This window comes from Bacillus rossius, chromosome 18 (assembly GCF_032445375.1).
Source record: "Bacillus rossius redtenbacheri isolate Brsri chromosome 18, Brsri_v3, whole genome shotgun sequence".
Lineage (NCBI taxonomy): Eukaryota > Metazoa > Arthropoda > Insecta > Phasmatodea > Bacillidae > Bacillus > Bacillus rossius.
In genome coordinates, this window is record NC_086345.1 from 28,739,875 (window position 1) to 28,765,724 (window position 25,850).

Consider the following 25,850-nt stretch of genomic DNA (forward strand, 5'->3'; position numbering starts at 1 on the left):
TCTGCAGCATTTTTCTGTGTCTCGTGGTTGGCTGGGTAGATCCAGGCGCATGTCTACTGTCGGCGCACCAATCACAGCCATCCAGTGCTGAATGGCCCGGCCAGACAGGGCGATGTCTTCTCTCGCAGACGGCCGCCAATCACAAGGGACCAATCGCTAGAGAGGGCATGCCTTGTTGCAGTCTAACGAGCGAGCAGATTATTTAGCGAAAAATGCATGCCCCTACATATTACACATTTAAAAACTATGTTTTAAGTTTTCACTTCATGTTGACAGTCGCCATGACTGGCTTTTTTTTTTGACGTGACAACGTCTAATAAATCGATGAACGCCGGCTGCACGCACGAAAAGTGTCCCGTTCCGCACATGTCCCGTTGCGCGGTGTCCCGTTACGCTCATGGTACGCTGGCGCCGCATCTATCTCTCTTCCACTCGATTTGACTTTTTCCACTCCCATCCGTTTCCTACTTTTCCTATCATCGTCCTATCCTTAACAGAATAACACAGATTCGAAGAAGTTAAATAGCAAACATGTATAAAAGTTATAGTTAAAATAATATCTTCGTTAAAGTAATAAACATATTTGAATTCCTTTTTTATTATTTTTTATGTTATTTTAGGAACTTCAACTAATACAACTTCCTCTAGAAACAAGGGAACGTGAATTGGAACTAACTCCTTTCAGTAGTGGGGGAATTTGAACTGGAACTAGTTACTTTTTGCAGTGAACTTTCCAAGGTTTTGACGTTACGCAAGGTCAGAGCGACTATTGACCAAGATAACGTTCGACAATAAGTGACTTTGCTGAATACATACAGAAACACGATGTATGCACAACACTTCAAAGTTCCAGGCTTATTTTTAGCATCTGCCATTGTTTTAGATGTTACTGTCAGTACTGCACGAACAAGGTTTAACAAATCATTTTGGCCAATTTTTTAGGGGGGGGGGGGAGAATTTAAATATCCCCCTGTGTAATTTCAAGGTAAATAAGCCATTTTGTCAGTAAAGTCGGTTTACGGACGATAATTTCACGTGATAACGGGAGTGGGAGAGAGATAGATGCGTCACAAGCGATCGTGCTCTCTATCGCTTGTTCCGCGCTCTCTTGCACGCTCGGGCTCAGGCGGAACGTGACAATGAGTCATGCTTTTTTTTCCGTGCGTGCAGCCGGCGTTCATCGATTTACAAGACGTTAATCGCGTCAAAAATTAATTTGCGTTATTGTATGTGTGTTTGTGAGATATCTTATCTTGTCCGACAAGGCAAATCGGTTGTTCTCGATTATAAAGTTCCTCCGTGCAGACTTTGAATATATATACTGTATAGAAGTCGCCAGCCCAGGTTAAAATTTCTAATACGGTTTTGAGGTAGTTGGTTAATTCACCGCCGCAATCGCCACCATCACTATTACATCGACTTGTGGTTGGCCCTAGCGGACAAGTGTCGAACTCTTCAAACACCCCTTCCCCCTCCCGTTGAACGAACTTGAGCTGCAGTGAATGATGGATGGGGGGTGCGGGGAATGACAGCGGGCGACAGTGCTGCGCTCTAACGTGTAAATAACAACTAAGACGATACAGGGCGTTATGGCAGCGCACTGCAGCGGTGAAGTTCCCAAGCTGCTCATAATACGCTTCTGAAAACGTAGAGTAAATCCTATCCACTCGCGACTTCTATACAGTATATATATTCAAAGGTGCAGAGAGGGAAAGCTATTGTGGTAGTTTTGGGTTGGGGGGGGGGGGGTTAACCTATGGAGCGCCGGCGCTTCTTATCGTCGGGAGATAGCGGTTTTTCCTTATCTCGCCACGGTTCCTGGAAGTCGTTAGCCTTGTTGACGAGACAAGCTGTTCTCCGCGATTATTACAACTCCGGTGCGCGGCGGTGTGTGTTCTGGCGCGCTCCACCCCCCCCCCCCCCCCTCCTCCCTGCACTAACCTTCGTCAAGGATGTGTGTGTGTTACTGAGGCGGGATGATAAGCGCTACACTCGTTGGTATTTCAAACGCGCTATAGCCTCTAAGCGCAAAGGCTCCGAACTGGCGTGCAGTATTCTCGTAGTCTCAGGATAACTGTGAAATTTGAGTTGTGTGACCGTAACATTATATGGATGAGAAATGAAGATAAAGGTGTAATGCAAGTAAGTACCTTAATTGCTTCCAAGAATAAGTACAGGTTGTTTTACGCCTAAACATTACTCTGAAAACATGCGTTTAAAGTCTTCTGAAAATACAGTTTAAAAAAATTAAGTACTTTTCGGCCCTCAGCGAACTCTTAAATGCTTTTCGTAAGCATACCCCACTCGGATATCTCGAGTAGTTTTGAAATCGCGTTGTTTTTCCTGAAGCTCTGCGCACCGTTGTGTGTGCCTGGGTAGGCCCTTAACGTTTTTTTTTTTTTTTTTTTAAATTTTCCTTTAATTCAACTCATTAGCAAATTACAAATGTAAGTATTTGTCAACACAGATTAGCCAAAAGGAGCACTGAGTGCTAGAGTATCTTGATGTAAACACCAAAGCTGTAAAGTTATACATGTGCAAAATAAAAACCAATTGAATTGAATTGTCCGGAAATCACGTGTGCTCAGCAAGGTTGTGTCTGCTGCCACAGTCAATGCCTCGTTCTCATTTCAGTCCACCCCTCCTAGGAGCGACCCGCTGACACAGACGTTCCACGTAATAAATCCAACTGCCGTGTGTCCCGACACAGTCCCGCCAAAATATTTTACGTCCTTATTGTGTAGTTTATCTGTGAAAAACAACTACATTGATTGGGGGGGGGGGGGGGGGGGGGGGGGAATTATTCCAAATTTCATATTCACAACTAATTTAAAGTAAATTCCTAGATCGGAACAGACACACACACTCCATAGACTAGTACCTCCGAACAGACACACACTCCATAGACTAATACCTCCGAACAAACACACACTCCACAGAGTAATACCTCCGAACAGACACACACTCAATAGAGTAATACCTAGGAACAAACACACCACATACAGTAATACCTCCAAACAGACGCACACTCCATAGAGTAATACCTACGAACAGACACACACTCCATAGACTCATACCTCCGAACAGACACACACTCCATAGAGTAATACCTCCGAACAGACACACACTCCATTGACTAATACCTCCGAACAGACACACACTCCATTGACTAATACCTCCGAACAGACACTCACGCCATAGACTAATACCTCCGAACAGACACACACTCCATAGACTAATACCTCCGAACAGACACACACTCCATAGACTAATACCTCCGTACAGACACACTCCATAGACTAATACCTCCGAACAGACACACACTCCATATAGTAATACCTCCGAACAGACACACACTCCATAGACTAATACGTCCGAACAGACACACACTACATAGACTAATACCTCCGAACAGACACACACTCCATAGAGTAATACCTCCGAACAGACACACACTCCATAGACTAATACCTCCGAACAGACACTCACTCCATAGACTAATACCTCCGAACAGACACATACTCCATAGAGTAATACCTCCGAACAGACACAAACTCCATAGAGTAATACCTCCGAACAGACACACACTCCATAGACTAATACCTCCGAACAGACACACACTCCATTGACTAATACCTCCGAACAGACACTCACCATAGACTAATACCCCGAACAGACACACACTCCATAGACTAATACCTCCGAACAGATACGCACTCCATAGACTAATATCCCAGAACAGACACACTCCATAGACCAGTACCTCCAAACAGACGCACTCCATAGAGTAATACCTCCGAAAAGACACACTCCATAGACCAATGCCTCCAAAGAGACACACTCCATAGAGTAATACCTCCGAACAGACACACACTCCATAGACCAATATCTCCGTGGCCACGAGCACACGAGCGGTCACCGGCGGTTATCACGAGCTTCCGCGAACACTCGCGCGCGCTGATAACACCGACGACACAACTGCGTCTCTGCGGCGCTGATAAGAGCCCAAACACCGCGCGGCACTCGAACCACTGAGGCGCCCGGCGCCGCGAAAAGAGACCCGGGGTTGTTCCGCGGAGGAATACTGCAGACACGCAGTGTACGGAACCGGTAATCGATTTCCAGAACCGGTAATTTCAGTACTAGTCTTCAACGGAACCGAGAATTCCCGGTACTTTCGGCACACGGTAGTTTATTTTTTTTTTTTTTGGACCTGATAACGTCTTATAAATAGACACCGGAAAAATTCGCGGGTTCATTTCGTGATATGCTAAAATTCAAATAATTATACCGTTGTGCTGCTTCTGCTATTTGTTCCACTGTTAATATGTAGGACTCTTGGCCAATTAGAGACCATCAGTCAATAAAGTATCCAATCACAAGTTACCCACTTGAGACGCCTCAAAATTCAGCACCCAATGAACAGGCGCCGCGTTTGCCCAAGTAGGCAGAGGATCGTGTAATCTATCCTGGAGGTCATTGAACTCTCGAATTTTTCCAGTCTCTACTTATAAATGATGAACGCCGGCTGCACGCACGAAAAATTGTCACGTTACGCCTGAGCCGAGCGTGCAAGAACCGGCCAAACACCGTACGAGAAAATCTTCTATAATATCAAACAGGTTAAGACGGTTTGTTTAAAACTAATTGTTCGTGATTATATTTAAACAAATTATTTAAATGAAATTTGCAAAAACTGTAAATATCGTTGGAAAATTTAAAAGTATGCAATTTTTAATCAATGTTTTCTTATGACGTTATCACGTAAAATTATCGTCCGTAAACCAACTTTACAGACCAACCCCCCCCCCCCCCTCCCCCCAGCCCTTTAATATCAATGGCCAAGCAGTCGGTGATTGAAGTAGTAATAGTTAGTTTTGAACGATTGAACATATTTTTTATTGACAAAAAGTTAAAATATTAACATTTGTGTTATAATTTTTTTATTGAGAAAAGAATCTTCTGACGTGAACAAATCACTTTATTCCCAGTCTTACTTTCAATCTTTAACTCGGGGACTTTAAATCTTTAACTCCGTGGGGGGGGGGGGGGGGGAATAACTTTGAAAAAATAATCTTTTTAACGCATGCAGAATTACGCAATAATTAACTTTAAATAACATTCCTTCTTTCCATAACAAACCTAGAAGAATAAACGTTTTCGTCCTTTTATTTCTGATGTCAAAGGTGTTATTTCTTGTGGTACAAAAAATACCCTCATTTCACCTAAATCCTGAGATTCCGTCTACTTGTTTACCAACTTCACGGCAAGCAAGCCTTCATGATTGGATTCATCTCCGTCCATTTAATAGTGTTAATTGTTGGTTATGAGCACTCCAGAACGGGTACCATTTATTTTTTATTTATTTATTCAATTTTTGTTCTGTAGATCCCATATCGATACGTCTCCGGGATATAGAACAAGTCAATTAATACAAATATATGCATCCATACAAACATACTGTACAACTACAACAATGAAATATTACAGAGTACTTTTACATTTCACAAGTAAGAAAGAGAGATTAAAAAAAAACATGGGTACATAATAAATCGTATGAACTGAAGTCTAAGGCTCAGAGCGAAGAGTTAGTTTACAAAACTCAATATTTTTCTCCTCGTTTTGTGATGGATTTAAATAAAATTTAGCAGAGTTTAGTTTTCTTATCTGTTATTAGGTCAAAGAATTCTATCAGAGAGTAGGAATGATGTTTAACAGAACTTGTTTGATTGTTCTTTTGAATATAGAAAATCGGTCATTTTTTTGACATTTTGTGGCAATAAGTTGTACATTTTTATGCCTATGTCATTTGTGCCCTTTTCATACTGACTGGTATTATGAACTGTTATCCTCAATTTATTGGAGTTTCTTGTGTTGTATAAATGAATATCTAGATTTTTTTGAAAATAGCGTTTCTCCTTATGTATAAATAAGAGTATTCTTAGTATATACTCGTTTATGACTGTTAAGATTTTAAGTTTTCTGAATTTTTGTTTACAGTGAGCTGACATTTTGTCATGTATCATTATACGAATAGCTATTTTTTTGTAATTTTAGAATTGTTTCAATTCCCACTGTTTCCCCAGATTTCTCTATTATATGTCATTATAGAGTGGAAGTGAGCGTAGTGGACAGTTTTTAATGTTTCAATACTAACTACGTCTGCCAGTCTTCTTAGTGCATAGCAGGATACACTTACACTTAGTGAGAGAAAAGTGCGTAGGCGTCGGAAGTAAAAGTCCGTCACAGAATTTTTCCACTCCTTATGAATGTGAAGCTGGTTTGTCGCCCGAGGAGCGAAAATACACTCGCGTCACAGACGCTCGTCTCGCTACGTTGTTTGGCGTGTGCCGCCGCGTAGTTTCCCCCCCTCCGTGCCGACACCGGGGGAGTGTGGAGGGGAGAGACCCGCGCATGCGCAGTGAGTGTCGCGCGCGCATCGCCGCTCAAGGGGGCGCAGACCGCCAGTCTGGTGCGAGCCGTCGCCTTGTGAGGACCTCGAGTTTCGGGAGTCATTTGTTGATCGCGCGTTCGTTCCGGCGCAACAGCGCTGACTCTGGATTACGTCGCGGAAAGTAACACGTGGGCTCCATTTGTAAGTATCCCAGTCCTCTACATTCTAAATGAGTAGAGACCGGAAAAATTCGCGATTTCAGTTATCTATAGGATAGACTCCATGATCCTCTATACACTCGGGCGTATTACACCTTCTCGTTGGTTACTGACTCGTGACACCTGTTAACTGGGACGCTAGTGATTCGATGCTTATTTTGTTGGAGGTTTTCCATCGGCCCAGAGTCCTTCAGACAAACTGTGGCCCGATCACTGAGGCAGCCAAAAAGGCAGAAGTATTTGGATTCTAGCCTGTCGCGAAATGAATCCGCGAGTTTTTCAGGTCTCTATAAATGTGCTCCGTAGAAACATCCCCCCCCCCCCCCTCCTTCTTCTATGGCGTAAGCCAGAATTACAATAGCCCGTCGATCACGAGACCTGACAAATTTACTTTGTACATACGTCAAAAGTTTGGTAACTTAATATATATGTCGGTCGGACGGATGGAATCATAACCTCCAAATGTCCGGAAGGGTTTTGCGTGTCAAATATTACATTAGAAGTTTTTAATTGTTTGTTTTGATTGTTGGCATTTTTTTTTTTTTTTTAAGAAAGAACGTCCTAGTCCTATGATCGTAATTGGTTACGCATGGCAACTCTGAAGAAAATTTTTATTAAATACTAGAGTGAAAAGAATCAAGTTTAATGAGTTTTAGTTGAATAACTTGAATTATAGTCAAACGAATGTAATAATTATACGAGGTAAATTTCAAGCAAAGTTAAAGTTTTCTCTACAGTTGGCCGCGTTGAAAATGAAAAACAAAAAAATAAATATGACAGAGAGCGGAGTTGTGGATCTCTGGGCGGGCGTAAAGGCCTCATCTGAGTGACGTCACATTGTTGCTCGGGAAACATTCCAGTCTACAACTGCTATGTCCGAGGTACGAATCTACTGATTTCTAAAGCAAGTCACCAGAGCGCCAAAATAATTGTTTTTCGATTGTTTTTGTTTAATAATTTTCATGCTTTGTAAACGTGTACGCGGCTAAGTTTTGAATATTCACGTTAACTTGCGAAATTCGTGGGAGTTCAGTGATATTTCTTTACCCTGCAAGCCAAAAGTAAATGCTAGTGTCATTTATTTTGTTTACCTTTTGAAACGGGAACCGGGGATCAAATATAGTGAGTGTTTTGTTGTACTGTGCTACCAAAGGATGCGGATTGGGTCATAAAGTTCAAGCTGACTGATGTACGCCACGCATGACGTCAGAGGGTCACGTGGGCCAATCAGCGATAAGTGTTTGTCGGCCACAGTTTGGGACATTGCAGTTGTAGACGGGCCTTAAGCGATGAATGGTCGGGCAGCTGACCGATACGACCTCTACGGCCAAGGCGATGAACTGACTCCGGTATTTTCGTTGACAACTGGACTGAGCGGTACATAATAAAAATGCTCTTGTCCCAAATAAAACAAATTGTGATCTATAAGAATTATTTCACCCTGATAAGATCTTGTAAATTACAGTTTCACCGACTCGCTGGGAGAAAACATCCGCACATGAAGGAAAAGTTCATAGCAAACTACGTTACGTATATTATGTTTTAGAATAATTCTCTCCTCAGACACATGCCTATTCGTTTACAACATTTTCCTTCAACCCGACCTAACTTTGCTATTAACCTGAGTTGGGTGAAACTACTTTGAAATTAAGCGAAACTGCTGAGCGTCGCAATATCGTATTAATTGACAACCGGAGATTTCGCGAATTCATTTGGCGCCAGGCTGAAATTCAAAGACTTGTGTTTTCTCTACCAACGTTTGTTTTTTTCACTGGCTGATGTCTTGTTAATTGGCACTAGCTGATTCGCTTGCTTCACTCATATCTGGGTCGTCTTTGGCTCACGGTCGCAGAGGGGCGTGTCCGAACAACTGCGGTCCAATCATGGACACTGTGCGAGGGTGTGTGAAGGTTTGCATCCTAGCTTGCGAGCAGATGAGTCTACGAACTCTCTACCCAACGCAATTTATTTTTCAAATAAGAGCCAGTAAGGTGATAAAAGTTGCCCACAAAATTCTTGCAAACATTTTGGAAGTTATAATTTATCAGTCCGTCGAAAGTCGAAGTTAGGTAGGTAAGCTTTTGACGGAAGGATGGACTGATGGAATCATAGCCTCATAAACGTTTGCAAAGTATTGCTGGCAACTTTTAATATCTTAGAGTGTTTTGAATTTTTCTTTTGTTCAGCTGCTTGCATAACATTAATTTTTTTTAAAACTAAGTCTTGAATTTTGATACGAAAATGAACCGTTGACATAGAAGTGTTATCAAGTACGTACGGTAAATCTGAAAATATATAAATACATATCAACCAGTCCGGGAAAAAAATAGAGTTTAATGATACATAAGTTCTTAACTTACTTGATCAACCTAATCTACCTACACGAGAGCAACTTTCACCACAGTTTACCCTTCTAGTTTGCCGACAACATAAAAACGGAAAACTATTATAACGGCCACACGTAGGGCGTGTGCAGATATTCGGGAAATACCGCGCAATTTAAAAAAAACTGCTCGATATGTACAAATGAGCGGCGTCTGTTTGCGAAAACAATTTAAGAATACTTTGAGGGCGGATGCGTGGGTGTGTTTTCCGTGTTTTGTTTTTTGACGTGACAACGTCTAATAAATCGATGAACGCCGGCTGCGCGCACGAAAAAGTGTCCTGTTACGCACATTGTTCCGTTACGCTGTGTCCCGTTACGCTGTGTCCATGTTACGCTCATTGTACGCTTGGCCGCATCTATCTCTCTTCCACTCGACTGTTTATAAAGTGAAGTGAAAAGTTAATGTGGTTTTCATTGATTATTACAACAACAATTTCGGCAATAAAGGTTAATTATTCTTGCATTTTAAAAATCTGATTACTATTATAATTTCAAGTATTTATTCTTTTATTATTAAAATAAAAATGGTTCAATTTTATTCATAAAGTATGCAATCATTTCATCAATGTTTTGTTATGACGTTGACACGTTAAACTATCGTCCGTAAACCGACTTTACAGACAACCAATTTTTTAACTCTATTTTTAGAAGAGCGAAATAGGCTAAAGAGCGTGTATCGATAGTAATTTCTAGATATATGAAACACTCAGGGGACTTACATTACACATTTATCTTCATTTCTCCGCCATATATAATGTCACGGTCACCGCTCATACGCACGACGAGAAGACTGCGCGCCAGTCCAGAGGAGACACCGCGCTAGAAGCCTCGCCGACACAGGTACGCCCTTGACGAGGCAGTGTGATCCCACAGTGGCTTCTCGCCACCTTCCGAAGCACGGAGGGGAAGGGACCATGCCAACCCCAGGCTGGATTCGAACCCAGGACATTCTAACCACCATCCGGTGGTCTTTACCAACCGCCAAACCACCAAATTACCTACGGATATTTTATTTAAATACACGTTCGTGTGCCGTATTTAGTTACTTATGTGTAGAGACAAGGGGGAAAAAAATCGCTCTTTCAATGACCTCTAGGATGGACTCCTACATAAGCAGTCAAAATACCACCTGCTCATTGGCTATTGCCTCGTGAGATATGTCAAATGGGATGCTTGCGATTTGATACTTTTTTTGGGGGGTTGAAGGTTTTTCATTGGCTCAGAGTCCTTGAGATAAACTGTGAGCCAATCACAGACGCAATCTAAATGTGCATTTTGTTTGGTTTCTAGTACATCGCGAAATGGATCCGCGAATTTTGTCCGATCTCTTCTTACATGGAATAGAATCGGTTTCTCATTTTTTTTACCCATTATCGTTTTAGCCAGAAAATAATATTTTTTCGCGCGAATAGATGTAGCCGATTTAGATTTAGCGCTAGAGCTCATGTGTAGGTACTTATTTTGAGTATGGATCAGTGAGTTCTCGTTATAATGCTCTATTCGTGGGGTTCCACAGTTATCTCGCTTTTCCCAGAAATACCTCTTTCGCGAGCCAATTTCATTCCGGGGGTTGTTATTTTAGTCCCCAAGCTTCTCCTGTTGTGGCGGGGGGGGGGGGGGGGGGGGGGTTGTAGTATGTATTCACAGGTTTCGAATCAGTGTTGCTTATTATAGCTCGCGGCGGGGACGCACCATAACGCCGAAATGCCAAATTGACCACAACGCCGACAGCTAGAAAACTTATGTGTACCACAATGCCGAAATACACTAACGCCGAAAAATGTCATTGCAGGACTGCCACGAAGGTTAGGTTAGGTTAGACTAGGTTAAGTTAGACTAGGTTAGGTTAGACTAGGTTAGGCTAGGTTAGGATAGGCTAGGTTAAGTTAGGTTAGGTTATATTACGCTAGGTTAGGTTAGGTTGCGTAAGGTTAGGTTTGATTGTGGTGTTTCGTCATTAAGGTACATTTAAGAAACACAAATTCATTCAGTTGTTATTTCGGCGTTGTGGTACACAGCAGTTTTCTAGCTGTCGGCGTTGCGGTCAATTCTGACATTCGGCGTTATGGTAACGACCCCTCTCAGCCAATCCCTTACCAACACCTATTTTCCCCCCAGCTGTGGTGTCACCAGGCCACACTAGCCACCCCCTTACAATTTTAATTGTTAGTATCTTAACACCCTGGCTAGCAACAACTAGCCAAAAAAAAAAAAAAAAAAAAAAAAAAAACGTGAGCGAGTCTCGCAGACTTTGCCAGAGGTGTGTAACATCTGACTTCGGTAACAAGCAAATTAATGAGTGCTCACGTGGCGAACACACTTATAATACCAAACTCGGCCACGAAATTTAACGTAGAATTCTTTAAAATAATGCCGAACATAATAAATCTTCTATATATATATATATATATATATATATATATATATATATATATATATATATAATGAAAATGGTCTTCGTTTGAGGCTCAATCACGCCTAAACCACTGATCGTATTGACATGAAACTACCACCATTCGATGCGAAATTTGTCCTAGATGGTTTATGGCTATTTTTTGAATTCTAACGTTCCTTCAATTTTTTATTGCTGTTTTACTTTTATGAACATTTATCCCGCTAATAAAAACAAAAGACAAGCGTTTTCTCCTGATTCTTTTGTTTTCATGGATTTCAACGGAGTTTACTAAACGGATTATGTTCTTTTACATTCAGCTAAGAAGCCACAGCGAAGCGTGGCAGGGTACAGCTAGTGTAGATATATGCAAATACTGTTCCCAACTGCATTTCTGGACGCGAACCACACGTAGTTTCCGCACCCGCCGCTAGAATTCGCTGCCGGAGCAGCTACGTCAACTACTGAGTCATTACATTTGTAAACAGAAATATTAAGCTACCTTTATAAGGAAAACGGCTCTGATAAAAGAGAAAAAGACTTGAAAAAAGAATAAACCCTGATTTTGTATCTGATTTTCGAATATATTGTTAAAATTCACTAAACAGTTAACACAATAACATTTCCCTTTGGCTTTGTGAACTTTGGTTCTCGCCATCCGCCACAGATGTCAGCACCATGGTTACACACTTCCGTTCCCTTCAAGAAATCACTCCCACCAAAATGTCGTATACCGAGAGCTAAGATGTTACACATCAAAAATATATTAATGAATTTTTTTTTTTTTGAAAATGCGGGAATAAGAGGCGCGAAAGAAAAAAAATGTCGCATGTATGTAGCCTTTGTGGATATGTTATTTGCTTTAGTTTAAAAATTAAAACGTGACATTTCACGCGAAGTGTGTTAGGTTCCGGACCATGTGTGTTTCCGTTTTGCCCTTGCGCATACGGAGTTTACGCTGTGTCGCTTACGGCCCCCGCCCACCCGGGCACACACGCGGTGCGCTGAGCTTCAGGAAAAACAACAGCGATTTCAAAACTACTCGAGATATCCGAGTGGGGTCTGCTTACGAAAAGCAGTCAACAGTTCGCTGAGGGCCGAAAAGTACTTTTAATTTCGGATAAAGTTTTTAAGCTGTTTTTTTTTTAGAAGAGTGAAAATGGCTAAAACGCGTGTTTTCAGGGTAATTTCTAGGCGTAAAACAACCGGTACATATTATTGAAAGCACTAGAGGGACTTGCGTGACACCTTTACCTTCACTTCTCCGCCATGTAATGTTACGGTCGCCGCTCATACGCACTGGGAGAAGACTGCGCGCCAGTCCAGAGGCCCTATTCTTGACGCTGCCGGAAGAATTCCACTAGCGGAATTACTTGATTCCACCAGAAATTTGCTAAACCCTATTCTTGAACACTCGCTAGCGGAATTTTGTATCGGAATTACGTCACAAACTACCGGATATATTCCGCCACCTCGTGAGCTGGCGGAATCACAATTCCGGTAGATATTTGAGCGTTTTTTGTTCTTTGAAACCATGATTTGTCCAAAATGGAGTCTGTTATGGTTCTGAAAAATATTTAAATCGTTTGTATGTTTGGTTAGTTTAGGTTAGCTACATATCTCGTTTAATAATGCGTGTGTTTATCTTCTTCTTCTATCTATATATATATTATGAAAATGGTCTTCGTTTGAGGCTCAATCACGCCTAAACCACTGATCGTATCGACATGAAACTACCACCATTCGATGCGAAATTTTTCCTAGATGGTTTATGGCTATTTATTTTTTGAATTCTAACGTTCCTTCATTTTTTTATTGCTGTTTTACTTTTATGAACATTTATCCCGCTAATAAAAACAAAAGACAAGCGTTTTCTCTTGATTCTTTTGTTTTCATGGATTTCAACGGAGTTTACTAAACGGATTATGTTCTTTTACATTCAGCTAAGAATCTACTTACAAACTTTTGTTTCTCATTTCTCAACTATTCAATCACAATGTGCCACAGCGAAGCGTGGCAGGGTACAGCTAGTATACTTATATTAGATTACTTCATTTAAAACCAGAAATAACTTATTCGCCTCATTATGTTATGTGATTATTCAGATAAAAATACGCCATGTAATGCTTTCAACCTTCAAAATTCGTGTGTGCGTGGCGATAAATTTTTTGTAACAATTTAACTAATATTTAATGTTTTAAGTATTATTACATTTGTTTGTGTGATTTGCAATGGCAGGTATTTAAATATTACGTTACGAAAGTTATATTTACCATCTTCTATTAAGTACTTAATATGGTACCTACTTAGTATTAAAAACATTGAAATTTTTGCTGTGTATAAATGTGTGGCTTATTTGACGTATATTGTGATAAATACAATACCGGTAACATAGTTTCCATATTACGTAATTCGTTTTTGACACCAAATATTGCAATCGTGTGTCATGTTTTGATGGAACAAAACTATAGTGGTAGTTAGATTGTGCACATGTATTCATTAAAAGTACATCCATCCCGGAATTGAAAAGTACTCGAAATGAGTCCATTTATATATGAATTTCCCACAATGATAAGTGATTGTGAAAATAAAGGTTATTCTATTTACCCTTCCCTATCTTGCAAACAGAGCCAACATTCCTACCTCGAAAATAATATGATTGAAAACAACACACACCGATGAAAACCCACACAAGTATTATTAAATAAATGATGAAAGAAGATATAGTTGAAAGATTTTGTTGATAAATTCATAAGATTGTTTTCAAGAAGCCCCTACACCAAAAAATAACAAACTTTGGTAAAAGTTCTGTATTGCTTATCCAGGTGTATCCAGATATACCTTTGATTCTAATGGCATAATCCTGTACACCTGATCCTGTGTTATATGATGCTTATCTTTTTTATCAGTGGGAAGGCGTGTAGTCCCGACTTGTTTCTCGCGACAGCGCGAAACCTGATGTAAAAAATAAATTACATATATGATAAATAACTTCACATTTCGCGCGAAATGCGTCGGCGCTACGCGCCTGCCCACTGCTAAAATAATAAGCATCATGTACCACAGGATCAGGTGTACAGGATCATGCCAACAGGATCACAGGTTAACTTGGATACGCAATACGGAACTTTTACCCATTTCCCCCCGCACCATGAGATAACTGCCAGATGATGTTCATAAAATTTTATAATTTTGTATTGACTTGCAGTTATAAAAATCTTAATGTGCACATTCACAATTGTTTGCTGAATCAAGAAACACCGCATAAAATTTATTTTCACCTCAAATTTTACACTAACATAAAAAGTTGCGGCAAAGTAAGCAGAAATAAACTAAGAAACGATTACTTTTGAGTGATAAGAATTTTAAATTCTATCAAGTAAGCAGAAACAATAAACTAAAAAACGAGTACTTTTAAGGTATAAGAATTGTAAATTTTAATATAAAAAAAAACCACATGAATTTGTAAATAATTTCGCAAATATTTGTATGTTTGTAGTACTTTTTCTAACATTAAATAAAGTTGTTCATTTCATAACACAATATATTTCCCCGATTTTTTTTTTCATATAAGCCATACCATTCATTTTTAATTATTAGTTTTGTATTTATTATACATATTACATAACCTCCACGTCCATCAACCAGAGAAAAGATACGAGTATAATGAAAACATTTAACTTTTAATAATAAACGGTCCTTCCCTCGTTGTGATTGGCCTTCTACCAGTGACGTCAACACAATATTGAACGTTGCCACACTTCCATAAAGACATGTCATAAACCCGACAATGTTGATTCCGGTAGCAGCAGTGGCAGTTTCAAGAATAGACATTTAGCTGTCTTAGCGGGTTGAAACTTGCGGATCATTCCGCTACCGGAATTATTCCGGCAGCGTCAAGAATAGGGCCCCAGAGGAGACACCGCGCTAGAAGCACCAGCCAGTCCCGCCTCGCCTGACACAGATACGCCCCTGACGAGGCGGTGTTCGGCACGGATCAAGTAGTCACGTGTGTGAACGTGTGCTACGAAGGTCAAGGTTCACGCAGTTGTCAACACACGCGTGTGTATCGACTTGCCTACCACCAGGCGTCCGTAGCGGCTTAGAAACACACGAGGCAGAACTGTCTTGCGTTATGCCCAGGGGCAGACATTTTTCGCGAAAATATCTGAACAATTATTAGACTGCAACAAGGTATACCCGCACCTGTGGTTTCTTCCTCGTGATTGGCGGCCGTCTGCGAGAGAAGTCCTTGCATTGTTTTGACCGAGACACTCTGGACGCGTTTACTTACGCAATGAATCGCTGTGATTGGTGTTGTTACAATCGATATTTAGTACCTGGGAGTAACTCACCCAATCACGAAACACAGACGGTGTTACAGTGTTTTAAGTTCCATCTAGTCTGGGAATCTTTTCGCGAAATATGCATGCCTCTAGTTATGCCTGTTCTAAGTGTGTGTTTCTGAGTTGTATGTTTACAAGACATAACAGTTATAGTAATTTCGTAATTATAGCACCTGCAATGCTGTCAAACCCACAGTGGGATAACACAGAGAATAGTAGGCATTATTTTGTGTTTAGTTGTGATTTAATAATCGTGCTACCATTGTGACCGGCTTATGTTGTGTGATGCTATCGCGGATGACTTTAGGTATGGTAGCTTTTATTGGCATTCACTGCGTGCTACCAGAACGGGATGCGGCTAATATTACGTTTTAATGACTCAGAAACTTGAGTTCTGAGACAGCTATAATAGTCTCAGCATTACAAGGTAGAGTCCAACCACGTATTCATTTTCCTTATTAGCTTCCAATTTTCTCCGTCAAATATGTTTGGACAGATGAATTCAAATATGTTTTGACATCATGTCATACTATCAAAGTTTATTTTTGGTCTGAGCTATCTCAAAGTTTTGATTTTTTCATCTCAGTTTTTTGATATTACATAATGCGTCACACTGCTGGATATAATTTTTGAATTTGTAATTATGTTCGTGTATTTTAAATAAGTAGGTTAAAATCAAAATAATATTTTTTATACAATGAGATAAATTCAGAGTTTGTTTTAAGTTATAGAAACATTTCAATTTTAACACATAAAATATTTTCGCATACGACATTCATATTAACATTACATGTTTTGAGTTTTTAGTTTTTTTGACCTCTTTAATCGCCCATTAAAAAAAATACCTTGAGACGGAAACGGATGCCATTTCGGGTTTCGCTAGGCACAGTTTGGTTGGCTGATCGCATACAACATCCAACTTTAGAACCCGTCCTGTTCGCAAAACATTTTATGGGAACTCAAGTCGTCCAACTTGCCAAACAAACGTCACGTTTTCGGTGACGTCACAACTAGGGCCATGCATTTTTTCGCGTAAAGATTCCGAGAGCAGCTGGAAGTTGAAACACTGTAGCATCGTCTGTGTTTCGTGTTTGGGTGGGTTTCTATCAGGTACATGTCGATTGTTACAGCACCAATCACAGTGATTCAGTGCGGAAGCAAAAGCGTCCTGAGTGGCTCGGTCAAGCAAGGCAACGACTTCTCTCGCAGACGGCCGCCAATCACAAGGAAGTAACCGCTGGTGCGGGTATGCCTTGTTGCAGTCTAACAGACGTTCAGATCTTTTCGCGAAAAAGGCCTGCCCCTAGTCATAACTAGGGACCGGAAAAATTCGCGGGTTCAATGACCTGTAGGATGAACTCCATAGTTCTACTTACACTCGGTCACATGTCACCCACTCATTGGCTGCTGTCTTGTGAGACGTCCCAACGTAGCAGCATGTGATTCGATACAGCTTTGGTTGGGTGTTTCTCATTGGCCCAGAGTCATCTAGGTGAGTTATGAGCCAATAACAGAGGCTGCATTGAGGTATAACTATATGTATTTTAGCCTATTGCGAAATGAACTCGCGAATTTTTCCGGTCTCTAGTCATAACTAGAGGCATGCATTTTTCGCGAAATAATCTTATCGTTCGTTAGACTGCAACAAAGGTATGCCCGCCCTAACGATTGTATCCTTGTGATTGGCGGCCGTCTGCGAGAGAAGTCGTTGCCTTGCTTGACCGAGCCACCCAGGACTCGTTTGCTTCCGCACTGGATGGCTGTGATTGGTCCGCCGACATTAGACGTGCGCCTGGAATAAACCCAGCCAACCACGAAACGTAGCTAATGCTACAGCGCTTTTACACACAGCTGGTCTGGAAATCTTTTCGCGAAAATTACATGGCCCTAGTCATAACTCTCCAACTTTATTCGACGCAACACGTTGGAAGGTGTTGGACAGCGTGACAGGACCTTAAGGGGTCCGCCTCGTCAGGGGCGTATGTGTGTCGGTGAGGCGGGATTGGCTGGTGCTTCTAGCGCGGTGTCTCCTCTGGACTGGCGCGCAGTCTTCTCCCAGTGCGTATGAGCGACGACCGTAACATTATATGGCGGAGAAGTGAAGATAAAGGTGTAATGCCAGTCCCTCAAGTGCTTTCAAGAATCTGTAATGGTTGTTTTACGCCTAAAAATTACTCTGAAAACATGCGATTTAGCCATTTTAACTCCTCTAAAAATACAATTTCAAAAATTCATCCAAAATCAAAAGTACTTTCCGGCCCTCGGCGAACTCTTAAATGCTTTCCGTGAGCAGACCCCGACTCGGATATCTCGAGTAGTTTTGAAATCGCGTTGTTTTTTCCTGAAGCTCTGCGCACCGCGTGTTTGCCCGGGTGGGCGGGGGCCTTAAGGCGTAGAGCGACTGGAAAAGCTGACTCACTGCTACCTACAGAATGTCTCCTCCAGCTGTCACGCCTTGTACAGTTACACAGTTACACAGCTGGAGCGCGATGACTACTCGCCTGACTCAGCACTTCCTCGCATCTCACCCACGAACTGGTCACCACATCACTGGCGAGAACGTGGTGACCACATGTTAACCCGCGCCAGTTAAAACTGACGTACTTTCAAACTTTTGGTTGATTCAGGTATCACAGTGGTTCTAAATACTAAAAGGGAAAAAAATATTTATATTATATAAGGTGCATTGTCAGACTTGATTAAGCGTCTTGTTATACTCGTAGTATGGGGATTGCTCTGAGTCAGCGGTTCCCAAATTTTTTCAGCTGGTGACTTACCTTTCCTTATAGCAGGTCTATCCGTCCATGATCGAGTAAAAAAAAAAAAAAACCTTATTTGTATCGTACCCCTTCCTTATGTATGTATAATTTACCATCAAATATTGCATATATATATATATATGCTTTTTTTAAGATACCGATTGATTATTGATAAAGACAGGAAAAATTCGCATACCATTTCGTGATATACTAGAATCCAAAAAACTATACCTTTAAATTTGCTCTGTCATTGGCTCACAGTTTATCTGAAGGACATTGAGCCTATGAAAAACCTTCAACCAAAAGTATCGAATCACAAGCATCTCAGTTGACATGTCTCACGAGTCAATAGCCAACCAGCAGGTGTAATTTGCCTGCTTGTGTAGGGGATTGCGAAGTCTATCCTAGAGGTCACTAAAAGTGCGAATTTTTCCAGTCTCTACCCCGGGGTCACTTCCACCGTCGCGTCTTTAAGAGATCGTTAAGAGTACGCGGATTTAAGTTTCCAAACTTTGTACAGAGCGGAGACAGCTACTAGACTAGATGATCAGTAGAGACCGGAAAAATTCGCGGGTTCATTTCGTGATATGCTAAAATTCAAATAATTATGCCGTTGCGCTGCTTCTGCTATTGGTTCGCTGTAAATATGTAGGACTCTTGGCCAATTAGAGACAATCAGTCAAAGAAGTATCCAATTACAAGTTACCCACTTGAGACGCCTCAAAATTCAGCATCCAGTGAACAGGCGCCGTTTGCCCAAGTAGGCGGAGGATCGTGGAGTTTATCCTGAAGGTCATTGAACTCGCGAATTTTTCCAGTCCCTAATGATATTACAAGACGCACTGTTGAACCTTAACGAGAGATGGTTAGGGACACCTGTATTTCGCGAATACATTTCGTGTCAAGTTTTGTCACAAAACACTGTAGCTTTTTCTTAGAGTAATGGCGAATCGTGTGCGTGCAGCAGTACGGTATCCACATTCCCATTGGCCCCGTCAAGTGCGGGAAAACACCTCTCGCCGACCACAGCCAATAACTACAAGGAAAAAACTACGGTGTTTTGCGATGTACCTAGACACAAAATGTATTCGCGAAATACAGGTGTCCCTAGAGATGGTGTAAATACAAACAAATTTTAATGAGAGAGTACAACGTGTGGGGTGCTGAGCGAGTTACAGGAAGTCAGTTCTGCCGGCAGGCTCGCACGACTTGGCAGCGCGGGTATCGACCGACGACAGGTCGATATAAGTGTCGATAGTCGCCAGCTGTCGACTCCCACGTCCTCGCGTGTCTGATTGCCAGGGATTCTGGGATTACAGTAGTTCGGTTTTCGTGTCGGACTTCGCACTCCTCTACATACTCGTGACTCTATGGTTGTCGTGGATATGGGGTACGGAAATGTCGCCGATGTTCTTTCGTTCGCAAGCTGGGATGCAAACCTCCACACTCTCGCTCTGTGTCCGTGATTGGACCGCAGTTGTCTGGACACGTGAGCCAGCGACGCCCAGCTAGGAGAAAAGTGCCGACTAACATGGACAAAATGTTTCTCACCAAGTGAAAACACTAGGCATCTTCGCGAAGTTCCGTGTCTCTACCTAGAATTAGGAGCAGGCCAAAGACTGAACGCCTATTAGACTGCAACAAGGTATACCCGCACCAGCGGTTCCTCCCTTGTGACTGGCGGCCTTTCTGCGAGAGAAGCCATCGCCCTGTCTGGCCGGGCCATTCAGGACGAGTTTGCTTCAGCACTGGACGGCTGTGATTGGTGCGCCGACAGTAGACATGCGCCTGGAATAAACCCTGCCAACCACGAGACACAGACAATGTTACAGAGTTTTAACACACATCTGGTCGGTAAAAAATCTTTTCGCGAAAATTACATGGCCCTACTCGTTGGCTGCCGTCTTGTGAGACGTCCGAACGTAGTAGCCTGTGATTCGATACAACCTTGGTCGAGTGATTCTCATTGGCCCAGTAGCAGAGGAAGAACTGAGGCATGACTTTGAAATTTAGCTTGTGGTGCACTGAGAGAAAGGTTTGTTTGCCTCAACAAAATATTTGTTTATATATAGCGAAATAAACATAATTTGTTAATTCAAACAAATATTTTGTAGTAGGAAAGATTCTGCAGACCCAACAAAATGATTTTGTCAACTGAAATGTATATTTGGTTAGGTGTAACAAATTATTTTTGTTACTTACCGAGTTTGGTTAAACTAACAAAATATTTTGTTCCACCAAGTAAATATTTGTTTCACCATGTATAAACAAATATTTGTTTGATTCAAACAAACATTTTTCTCTGTGTGAAGAGAATCCGCAGAATTTTCACGGTGTCTGGTCATTGCCAGCAAGAAACGTGAAGAATGCGAGGGGGCAAGCAGAAGAGAGAGTGGGTTTTTTTTCCTAGCCTAAGTTAATCTAAGTTTTTAAAGGGGAGGGTCCAGTTTAGGGGAGGACCTTAGTGCGTCTCAGGTCGAAGCCTATACGCTCTAATCATGCAGGGTTCAAGGACCTCCAAAATAGACTCCATGATCCACCGCCTACTTGGGCAAATGGCGCCTGTTCACTGGACGATTAATTTTGAGGCGTCTCAAGTGGGTAACTTGTGATTGGATACTTTTTTTTTGATTGATTGTCTCTAATTGGCCAAGAGTCCTACATATGAACAGTGAACCAATATCAGAAGCAGCACAGCGGTATAATTATTTGAATTTTTGCATTATATCATGAAATGAACCCGCGAATTTTTCCTGTCTCTATGCATTAATAACAAGCAGGTTGGTTGCATGGAAACAGAAGGATGGTCCCGGAAGAAGAGTTGGACAGAGTGGAAACAAGCTACTGAGCAATGGGCGGGAACTTGGACATTGCTGTCGGGAGAGTGGTTGTATCCCTTCCCCCCTCCTCCAATAGGAGACGGCGAAGTTGCGCGGTCAGCGCTCATGGCGGCGCTTCCCGGAAGCATCACGCAGCGCCACTAGTTCTGGGAACCGCCGCTGGCGGCGCCAGCTGTCCGCGCACGCGACACGACTGCGCAGCTGTCAGCAGCACACGTGCCAACTAGAGGTGTAAAAGTAACGAAAAAAAGCGTACCCGTATGCATTGGCGTGCCCAGCCATTTCCATTAGGGGGGGGGGGGGGCTGCTAAATTTTTAAATCAGAAGCTGAATTTAGAATGTTAAATAGCCTAAATACATTCACTCATTGCCGTGTTTATATTTTTGTGCAGTATCAACGAGATATGTTTACTAGTTAATATTTATATCCGTATAATTTTAACAATCTTGAAAATATGTTATTTTTTTTTTCATAGACAATGTTTAAAGGGTACTTACACATTTTTCTCCCTCGAATTTTCCAATAGCTTGGTCCAGATCTACCTTGAAATGAACTTCTTTTTAGTAAATGCAAACACAGAAATTCAGACAACAGAACTGTAACAAACCTCTTAAAATTGTTTTTTTTTTTTTTTTTTTTTTTTTTGCTTGGCCATGACCTCGTTTTTTAAATAAACTAAGGCGGCTGTATTTGCAGAACAATAAAATGTTTAAAAATATTGTTAATTAGCATGCTGCAACACTGAAACACAGTTTGGGTGTCACAGTGCCAGGAATATACGAATATTAACGAACGCATTTGAGAAAATGCCGATCTGAGTGATTACATTAGGGGGGCCATGGCCCACCTGCCCCCCCCCCCCCTGTAGGCACGCCTATGCCCGTATGTATTCGTTACCATAACAATCAGTACTCGTTACTATCGTATCGTTACTCGTTACTTCTGATACCCTCATAACATGCTATGTTACGTTAGAGCAACGTATCGAGTCGTATTGGCGTACGTGTACAGTATGACGTCGCGGCGTCCGTCGCAACATTCGTAATTTGTAGAAAACATACTTGTACATTACATACCAAACTGCGTAAGGTGCATTTCCCCCCCCCCCCCCCCCCCCCCCAAACTTATTTTGAACCAGACTTGTGTTTAAGTCATTCTAAATTTTATTTTGATTTAATAGGTAAAGTGTAGAACTACAAGTGAACTGTTGACGGAATCTACTATAAATTTGCAATGGATTTACTATTTTGAAATTTTTAATTGTGAGCTTACCTATGTTATATCACAATGACATCGCAATCCATTATGCGTGGATTATAATGAAAAAAGCAACAAATAGGTGTCGAAAATTATCCATACTAGAAAAAATGCGAGTAACGAAATGCATTCGTGTGTGTGCGTTACTCGGTACTAGATGGCGCACCCGTTACTCAGTACCGAATTTCTTCATTTCAAATACCTGAATCTTCTTGGAAAGTACGTCGTATTTGGTTTTCCGAGTCGTATGCCTCGTTCTAAGCAAAGTAAAAAACTAGCACCTGGACAAAAAGAGGAGCGTACTCGACAAATTTTTGAAAGGTTTGTTAGTATACCGATAGGTAGGGACACCTGTATTTCGCGATTTCATTTCATGTCAAGGTATTTCACAAAACACTGTAGCTTTTTCTAAGAGTCATGGCAAATTGTGAGGGTGCAGCAGTACGGTGACCACATTCTCATTGGCCCCGTCAAGAGCGGGACGACACCTCTCACCGACCTCAGCCAATAACCACAGGAGAAAAGCTACAGTATTTTGTGAAATACCTTGACACGAAATGTATTCGCGAAATACAGGTGTCCCTACCGATAGGTAGTAATTTTTTGGATTCGTGCTCAAAGAAAGTGATACAGGAGTCCGTAAATCAACGAAGACGGCAGTAAATCTACGAAGATCGCTTGGATAATTATTTGTAAGCATTGTTGTTCGTAAACTGGAGTGTGGCGAGAGGGTGAAACAAGCGTCAGAAACAGAGGACTATAATTTGGGACGTGGGTTTGAGGGGAGGGGGGGGGGGGGGTGTATTTCGGGCCGGTGTTGGCCGACGTGGGCGGATGGCCAGACTTGTCCCCTCCCCCCCTCTACAGGGGCAGGGGGCAGTATTCCTGGCCTCCCGAGGGACCTTGTTCCGGGGCTTTGAATATATATACTGTATAGAAGTCGCGAGTGGATAGGATTTACTCTACGTGTTTCAGAAGCGTATGATGAGCAGCCTGGGAACTTCACCGCTGCAGTGCGCTGCCGTAACGCCCTGTATCGTCTTAGTTGTTATTTACACGTTAGAGCGCAGCACTGTCGCCCGCTGTCATTTCCCGCACCCCCCCCACCCTATCATTCACTGCAGCTCAAGGTCGTTCAACGGGAGGGGGAAGGGGTGTTTGAAGAGATCGACACTTGTCCGCTAGGGACCACCACAAGTCGATGTAATAGTGATGGTGGCGATTGCGGCGGTGAATTAACCAACTACCTCAAAACCGTATTAGAAATTTTAACCTGGGCTGGCGACTTCTATACAGTATATATATTCAAAGTTCCGGGGGCACAGTCGCTGCTCCGCAGTCAAGCGGCCGTGCGCTGATTGGCGCTCAGCTATGCCCAATCACAGACTGCTCGCCCCCCCCCCCCCCCCCCCCCCCCCCCCACGCCACAACCAAACCACGATCAGACCAGCTCTCATTTCGGACTTCGCTGAGGCGCTTGACAGTGTGTGAGAAATGTCTTCCTATAAAACGGTTTTAAATAACGTGCATAATTTTTTTTTCTTCAAACTTTTTTTTTGAAGTGAAAACTTCTATGGGAAGGTTTGGATAGCGAGTAAATTCATGTAAGTCGTCAGCGACATGGTCACGTGACGTGTTAACGATAACACTATATCTTGTCCTATTAGTGTAACTTATTGCGCTTTTAAATCTTAAGTACCTATATACGATTACTGTGCAGTGAAAAGTGAGTATGTAATATATTATATTCTCACATGGATTTATAGTTTGAATAACGAAGAAAACGGAGTCTTTGTAGCAATATAACATAAAATTTAAGAGCATCATTTTTTATTTTTTTTAATACCTACAATTACTATGCAATGCGTATTTTATAGTAATTTAGGAGTTATTTTACTAACGTGATAAACAAATTTGTTGTGTGATAATATTTATTTCGTAAAAATTGTGAATAACGTTTTTACTTCTGTCGGCAATCCTTATGACTGCTTTCACATTTTTTTTTTTTTGGTTCTAGTTCTGTCGTAAAAACGGCAATACATTAAAAAATTGGTTGTCTGTAAAGTCGGTTTACGGACGATAGTTTAACGTGACAACGTCATTACAAAACGATGAAATGATTGCATACTTTTATGAATAAAATTGAATCATTTTTATTGAATTATCGCTATTTTGTATGGATACAAAGAAGGAGTGAAATGAAACCTACAATTTAATTGACAAATTTACTTTTATTTGCACTCATTAATTCAAATATGTTTATTACTTTAACGGAGAGATTATTTCAACTATAACTTTTATACATGTTTGCTATTTATTTTCTTCCAATCTGTGTTATTCTGTTACGGATAGGACGATGATAGGAAAAGAAGGAAACGAATGGCAGTGTTTCAAGTTTAATGTTCCTCGAAAAAGTCAACTCGATGGTTGTTCCAATCGAGTGGAAGAGAGATAGATGCGGCGCAAGCGTACAATGAGCGTAACGGGACACAGAGTAACGGGACTATGTGCGTTACGGGACACTTTTTTCCTGCGTGCAGCCGGCGTTCATCGATTGATTAGACGTTGTCACGTCAAAAAATTAATGTGATGATAGTCCAAACAACAACAAATAATAAACATCGTCCAAGTGCGTGTCAGAATAGAGATAAGCGCTGCAAGCTGCGGTGGTTCGGAACCCTTGGTAAGCGAGTCAGCCTCGCTGTTGGCCGGTTGTGTGGTTACATTTAACTGTTAAACCGCGGGGTTCAATCAGATATTAAGAAAGAAAACAGATGGAGCATTAATAGAGACAGGAAAAATTCGCGGGTTCAATGACCTTTAGGATAGACTCCAATATCCTCTACACACTCGGGCAAATGCCAACTGTTCATTGGCTGCTGACTTGTGAGTCGTCTCGACTGGATGGCCTGTGATTCGACACTTCTACGAGTGAGGGTCTCTAATTGGCCCTCAGTCCTCCAGATTAACAGTGGACCAATGACAGAAGCAGCACTAAGGTATAATTATTTGAATTTTAGCATAGCACGTAATGAACCCGCGAATTTTTCAGGTCTCTAAGCATTAATAATGTTCGCAGGCTTTCACGGGTCATTGTCTGAAGTAGCTTGGCTTCTGGGTTGTAGCCGCGTCCTTGGCGAATAATTCACCGACGTTTCGGGTCGATACTGCAGTCGCCATCATCAGGGAGATCTGTTACCTATTGTAGTAGTACTGTAGTGTAGTGTAGTGGTAGGTAACTGCTGCCTGCTCCCTGC

General features: G+C 41.7%; 1 protein-coding gene across 1 annotated transcript in view; it reads left to right on the forward strand.

Annotated features, from left to right (window-relative positions):
* The first annotated feature begins 2,047 nt into the window (after positions 1–2,047).
* LOC134541395 (cytokine-inducible SH2-containing protein-like) overlaps positions 2,048–25,850 on the forward strand; it is a 38,417-nt gene continuing 14,614 nt past the window's right edge. The window contains exon 1 of the mRNA XM_063384818.1: positions 2,048–2,142. Within this exon, the coding sequence (XP_063240888.1) occupies positions 2,113–2,142 (30 nt within the window). The 5' untranslated portion in view covers positions 2,048–2,112. The remainder of the gene's footprint in view (positions 2,143–25,850) is intronic.